Source organism: Octodon degus, unplaced genomic scaffold (assembly GCF_000260255.1).
Source record: "Octodon degus isolate 3935 unplaced genomic scaffold, OctDeg1.0 scaffold00092, whole genome shotgun sequence".
NCBI lineage: Eukaryota > Metazoa > Chordata > Mammalia > Rodentia > Octodontidae > Octodon > Octodon degus.
In genome coordinates this window covers 233,189-240,481 of record NW_004524668.1, presented here as the reverse complement: position 1 = coordinate 240,481, position 7,293 = coordinate 233,189, and the positions used below count along the sequence as shown (strand labels likewise).

The 7,293-nt window shown below is 45.3% G+C and overlaps 1 protein-coding gene across 1 annotated transcript in view; it reads right to left on the bottom strand.

The window, feature by feature from the left end:
• Positions 1-4,769, bottom strand: part of Stmn1 (stathmin 1) — a 19,296-nt gene extending 14,527 nt beyond the window's left edge. The window contains exons 1-4 of the mRNA XM_004637720.2: positions 4,693-4,769; positions 2,867-2,934; positions 2,227-2,399; positions 173-364 (exon numbers count right to left, since the gene is read on the bottom strand). Of these exons, the coding sequence (XP_004637777.2) occupies positions 173-364; positions 2,227-2,399; positions 2,867-2,879 (378 nt within the window). The 5' untranslated portion in view covers positions 2,880-2,934; positions 4,693-4,769. The remainder of the gene's footprint in view (positions 1-172; positions 365-2,226; positions 2,400-2,866; positions 2,935-4,692) is intronic.
• Positions 4,770-7,293: the final 2,524 nt, after the last annotated feature.

Here is a 7,293-nt window from a genome sequence, read left to right as displayed (position 1 = left end):
ACTCAACCATCCCTAATGTTCAATACTCCATCTTCAATGCAAGATTTAGTAAGTCCCAAAATTGATGACAAAAAGACATCTAACATTTTTTATCAGTGTCAGTTAGTTCAAACCAATTCACTGGTATGCCAAACTTCCAGTTCTTAACCCTTCTACAAAACAAGAAACCAACCTTCTCTCGCAAACGTTCCAGTTTGGCAGCCATTTGTGCCTCTCGGTTCTCTTTGTTAGCTTCCATCTTGTGGGTCAGTTTCTCCTCCGCCATTTTACTGAAGTTGTTATTCTCTTCTATTGCTTTTTGAAGCACTTCTTTCTCATGCTCTCGTTTCTCAGCAAGCTGCTTCAAGACTTCAGCTTCATGGGACTGAAAGAAAGTTTTAGTGGGCTAGCCTCTCTCTGGCTATCTTTAGCATTAATTAACATAGAAATTCCTTGTCAGGGGGATTGAAGAAGCAGAAAATAGGACTCATGAGATACTTTGAACCTGAATTATCCCTATTATAAAATATGAAATTATCTTTTTCTACCATTTGTTTTTACTTTAGAAAACTCATAATATTTTTGCCAAATTATTTAGGGCAACCTTTTTAAGATTTTTCAATGGTGTCCAAATGAGCTGAGTATAGACACTCAAGAATGATACTTCAGGGCTGGTGAAATGGCTCAGTGGTCTAAAGCACCTACTTAGAACAAGCTAAGCTAAGCAAAGCACAGGGACCGCGGTTCAATCCCCAAGCACCACATGCCAGCCAGCCCCGCCCTGGTGGGCTAAGCTGACCACACACAAAAAATAAATAAATAAAATATAAGAAAATTAGCAACTGCCACTGACTATATTCATTCTCTTTTGCTATGCCCTGGTCAAGAGTTTCACTATATTTAGCAGTTACTATATAAAACAGGCTAATGATCACCAGGGCCAAGGGTGAGTCCTAAAAATCTTCCATTAGTCTAGGCTTCAGCTGTATTGCTTCCTCCTATTTCTATCCAGAAACTCAAAAACTACATGAAAGATCAAGAAAAAGATGATGTGTGAACATTAGCATTCTTCCAAGTAGGCTGATTCACCATGTTCATAATGGGTCAGTACACACTCAAAGCATACGGCACGGGAAGGTCTGATACACGCTGCAGCAGTTTAAAAAGGGGTGTGCACAAGCACACACGCACTACCTTTCAAATCACAGTAGCTGTGCTGATCTGGGTTACTACTATTATCTTTTTTCTGTTGGTGGTAGGGACAGAACTGGGCCTGGCTAGGCAAAATACTCTTATTACTGAGCCACATTCCAGCCATACTTCATTTTTTTATGTGTCCTACTTCCCCTAACCTTAAAATTAACTCACTCATCCTAAACACAGCTGTTGGGAAAAAGGAGACTAAATGAAAAGTTATTTAAGTTTTTAATGAGAATAATGAATGATAAACACAATTAAAAATGTAAACAGTGATCATTTCTGAAACTAGGATATTCTTAATTTCCAGTTACAAACTTCTGTTCTCCAGTTTTTTAAATTGGTATACGTTAAATCATGGCAAAGATGGGTACTTGATAAACAGTCAGATAAAAACTACAATGGTGGGGGTCAGGGAAAATAGCTTGATGGCATAAGCACCTGCCTGGCAAGTGCAAAGTCCTAAGTTCGATCCCCACTACATCAATAAAATAAATAAAAATAAAAAATAGGGGCCGGGGAGATGACTCAGTGGAATAAGCGCTTCCCTGGCAAGCGCAAGGGCCTGAGTTCAATCCCCAGTGCCACAAAATAAATAAATAATAAAATAAAATAAAAAATAAAAACATACCATGGTATTTGTTGAACAATACAATCACATTGTTAGCAACTGAAAATGTCTTTGTTACACAGCTCTCAAAAAACTGAAGAATGGTCTGTTTTTCAAGTAAGCCTAAGAATGACCTGATCTTAAATTCTTCACTTATGAGCTATATGAATTGAGGAAAATAGCATTTCTAATTTCCATTATCTGACACAACTCCTATCCCATAAAGTCCTGTATTAAAGGAGAAAAATATGCATAGAGGAGATAGCACATAAAAGCTCAATAAATGACTCATTTTCTTGCAGCAATGACATTCATAACTTCCATAGTTAATAGTATGGTTACAATTGTTTTTTTCTAGTTATGAAAACCCTAAAAAAAAAAAAAAAAGGCCCCATTACATGCACAAATACCCCATACTTTCTGTGAATTTTTATGTTTACCTTGCGTCTTTCTTCTGCAGCTTCTAATTTCTTCTGAATTTCCTCCAGGGAAAGATCCTTCTTCTTTGGAGGGGAAAGGGGGAAATCTGGGACAGATTCTTTTGACCGTGGGCTGAGAATCAGCTCAAAAGCCTGGCCTGAAGCACGCTTCTCCAGTTCTTTCACCTGAATATCTAGAGTTGATCATATTTATGATAAGTCGGAAAAATGTGGTTCTTCTGTTCCAATAAATGGTTTTGTCATTTTTTAAAAACCAGGTCAATTTAATGAATGGAATGCAGCCTGTTGAAGATGTCTTCCTAAGCAACAAATTACCAACTACTTCTCAGAAAAACATGGCTCAACATTTTTGGGTTATTAATATTTTGAGAAATCAGTATTTAACAATTATTTTAATTATTTAAAAAAGACATGCAAACTACACAATTTTGCTTTGGGCCAAGCCAAGTCATCCAATTATGAAATAAGGAGCACTCGAAACAGTCATGTGATGGTAATTTATTAATTCCCCTAGTCATAAAACAGGTTTTTGGTAAGACTAAAACATAAAAGCCAAATGAAAAGGTTACAACCTGCTTCACCTCCTACTCTAAAATCTTAAATCCATCACAATTTCAGCTTTTCTAAATAGATTACCTACCAGAAGAAGCCATGGTGAGCAGAAGACAAGAGACTGGCTGGCAGTTTATTCCACTGGTAAGGAAAGCCCTGAAAATGATTTTTAAGAGCATGCGATCAATTTTTTGCATCTCTGTATGCCATCAACACAAAGGGATTTCAAATCACTGCCACATAAGCCAATGTCCAAAAGATCACTACATGAAATTAAAGACATCATTAACTAGGAAAGAAAATTATCAATGTTTCTTTAAAAATAGTTTTAAATGGGGGCCTGGGAGATGGCTCAGTGGAATAAGCGCTTCCCTGGCAAGTGCAAGGGCCTAAGTTCAATCCCCGGTTCCGCCAAAAAATAAAAAAATAAAAATAAAAATAGTTTTAAACATACTAGAAAATCCAAGCTGAGTAACAATGGTTCCAAGAAAATAAACTAAGGGTACTCATTCAAAACACAACACCTGGATTTTTAAAATTAAGAGGTTGTCAAAAGGTTGAAGGGTTTTTTTAAAAATCCCATAAACCAATTTTTTCTTTTAAACCACGAGAAGACACTCCAGAATCAACCCAAGAGTGAAAACGGTGCCATCTTAATATAGTACTGCCTGCAACTCATTGTGCAAATGAAACACCCACCCTTGCTTTGTCTGTGTCTGCCATGGTGGATAACAAAACACCCAAGCTAATATTAACCAATAATGTTCGACTCCTATTGTTCCTGGAGTTTAAGCTTTTTGACCAAAAGCGGGCACAATTAAATTTTAGAAACCTCGACGTTTTAAATAATTATTTGCTGCTTTATTTCATTAAAAAATTATACCCTTGTCGATTTTTTTCAAGACCATGACTTGGAAACACCAGGCTAGTACCGAAAACGTAACACTACAGGTTCTCAACAGCTGGAAACTGAAATCTTCAGCAGTGATGAGGCTGCCCCAGCAGCGCCTAAGCTAGCCACCGCTCCCGACCCGGAAAGGACGTGGGCGTGGCTCTGGTTAGGGGAGCCAAAGCGGGCAGGCACCCCCGGCCAATCAGAGCACGCCCTGCGTTCCACCCTTGGCCCCACCCTCTTCCTCCCCGCGCCTTTTCGAATCTCCGCGAACTCTTAACACTCGGGAGCCCGCGCGCGTGGGAAGGGGAGGGAGGGGCGGGGCTAACGGTCGTATCCGGGTAATTTCGCCCCTCCCGGGCTCGCCGCGAAGGGATGCCCCCCTACTCCCGCCAAAAACACTTCCAGCCTGCCGCCACCCGCACCGCAACCCGGCGGGTGGGGCAGGACGGGTTAACAGACCGCTAGGTGGCCCCGCCGTGGGCAAAACACCTCAACCCGTAGCCTCTATCACCAACCTGTCGCCCCCCAGCTGTCCGAGCCCTTCGTCATGGAAAGCGCCCCTCAGTCACGGGCGATGGGACGGCGCGGAGGGGCGGTCCGCAGCTCGGCCTGACGCCGCAGCTCTCGAGGCGCGCCCCGCCCCTTCAGACAATAGGAACCCCCGAAAATCCGCGGCCGCCGGGCTAGGCAAGCAGGGAGGCACGCACAACGGAGACCCACGCCTCCTATTGTCTCAATGGCACCCTGGGGCTCACTTTCGGAGCCGTCCCAGCTGGCCGCGCCCCTTCCCCAACGACAGCCGCGCCCCCAAGGAGCGAAGACAAAGCCGAGGCTCCGCCCGAACCACACTTAAATGGAGCGACCCCCGCCCGCAAGCCGCTCGGGGACCCGCGGCCCCGCCTGTCGCCCTCTACCAAGGGGGCTGCTGCCACAGCTCTGGCCGGCCCCTCCCGCCCGCCGCGTCCCCCTCGCCGTCCCCAGCCCGCCGCCGCGGTAGTCTCTGAAAGCCCTGCACCCACCTGCTCCGTCCGAGCCGCCTGGCCACACTCTGAACACCAACAGACCTGGGCGCGCACAAAAGCGCCAAACAGCGGCACGTGACCTCCCCGCGGGGCTCCGCATTGGCTGAACGCGGCGGCACGTGCCGGCCCCTCCCCCGCCCGAGCGGGCCCCGCCCTCGGACCCCCGCGCACCTCGGGAAGTGTAGTCCGGGTGGGCTGGGCGGGAGGACAATGCGGGGGGTGGGGGCGCTTGGGAGGGTCTCCTGGGTGTGAGCCGGGCCCGGGGTGGAGGCTCCCCGCGGAAGACAGCCTTGCCGCGACCCCCAGCACTAAGGGATCTCTCTAGGTCTGGCAAAAGGGCGGGGCGGAGCACCACCACTTGGACCTTAGCCGCCTGGATGCTTCTGTGCGTGGCGAATACCTTAAATCGCCTCAAGGACAGAACGGTGTCCTTTCTGGTACGCCACCCTGCACAGTAACCTGAAATACCTGCCCGAGCTCTGGACAAGATGCTGCCCCTCCACGCCTTGGTATGCCCCCCTAATCCCTGCTCTTGGTGCCTTTACACGGATACTCGATTGTCACCTGTATTATGACATGACATCATCATAGTCCCTAAACACACTCAGCGCTAACGGGCCATGGGCGTGGCCCTTCCTTCACTTTATGCGTTCCCGATACCATGCTCAGCCTACGGAGCTGGTGACCTGAAGACCCGTGCGAGAAAGCATCCGTCAGGCTCTGGAATTTGATCTCCTCTGGTCTAACAAAGCCACTCGGCTTAAATGTTGACTGTATCTGCTCTGCCAAGCCTTTGCCGATGTTAGGAAGAGCAGCAGCAGTTCTACATACACACACTGCAGCTAAGTGTTGCTTTTGTTCTTGGAGCACGTGCTCCCCCAGAACAGGGCCGGGCTCTTTTTAAGAATCAAAACAAAAGGAGCCACAAGGTCGCTGTTTCCTCTGGCCTGGATAGATCAGAACCACAGCTGAGATGTAAAGGAAATTAGTCAAATTCTGGCTTAGAATGCCTGTCCTCCCTCATCCCATAAAATGAGGAAAACATTAAATGTCTGTGGTTCTCGGACCAGACCCCTCCCTCCACTTCCCTGACAAAGCTGTGTCCTTGGATGGTGATCATTACATTATTAAGGCACCTGCTTTGGGATCCTTACTGAGCCAAAAGGACACCATTTTATTAATGAGCTTGGTCTCCCCAAACCAAGAAACACATAGGACCAACTGTACAGAAACAAGAGTCTTAATTTTGAAAGACTCCTATATCTAGTCACTAGGGAAGTACTAGAGATAAAATGCAAGTAATTGGTGCCCAGGACAATGCAAACTGGATCATACAGACAGCAAACACCACATAAAGCAAACAATGAGCAATGTGCTGTTGCTTGAAATATGCTTGTTGCTGCATTTTCTCCAACAATCGCCCTTGTATGGGGTCGGCCTCCCCTAGCCAATCTAAGTGGCTTTTGGTTAGCGTGTGAGCCGGACCAGGAATGATTCAGATTCTGAACCCTGAAAGGCCTCTCTGCCTCTGCCCCCCCAACACACACACACACACACACACACACACACACACACACACACACTTAGCCTCAGAACGGCCAGGTGCATCCATCTGTCAGTTTGCTAGGCAGAATCTCAAAAATCGTTGAAAAAGCCAGAAAGGGGTAGGGATTAGACCTTGCTCACAAGTGACAAGCAGGCAACACAAATGAATAGGACCTCAAGGCCTAAAGGTCTGTTGTCCTCTGTACCAGCCTTTTATCTTGAAGTCTTTGAACTTTATCAGGTTTGCATAGGAAAGATCCCACCCACTTGATTTTTTTCAAATAAAAGAAATCCTCACATCAAAATCTCACATTCCTCTTCATTTCTTAACATTGTGACATAAAAAATTATTCTTTTAAAACACTGATTATTTTAAAGCACTTATACCATTCCCCATCACCACCACCTTTTTTTTTTTTTTTTTTCCTTTTCCCTAGAGCAGATGTCTATTTCCATGGAAACCACAGCTAGGAACCATAGATGTTAGAACTCATGTAGATTTTTAATCTTTTTTAGCCATGCCACTTAGCTTCTGGGTTTGTTGTTAGATGCCTGGTTCTGCCAGTCTTTGTGGCAAGGATTTCCTAAAATCTTCACTGTTGTTTGGAGACAGTGGGAGATAGGGTAAAGTTTCCCCTAGAATGACCCTTGAGTGAAATAATACTTGTGAGGTAGAATAATTCCTCTTCTTTAGGGTGGGGTTGCCTTTCTGAGAGCCAGACCTGCCCTTATCCTATTGTTAACTCCTTGTTTGGTTTGTCTTTTTGAGCCAGTGTATCACTGTGTAGTTCAAGCTGGCCTTGAGCTCACTTTGTAGCCCAAGTTGGTCTCAAATTCACAAGGACTCTCCTGCCTCAACCTCCGGAGTGCTGGGATTACAGGAGTGTGCCACCATACTCAGCTTCTATTGTTAACACGTATTGGAGTTCTTATATAGTTTCCTGGAACAGGAACTGTTTCTAAACCATAAAAGAGAAGACAACATTGTCATCACTTTGGAGAGGGATGAAATCTTTCTTCTGGAAGGTTTCCTAAAACTAACTTCAAGATCCA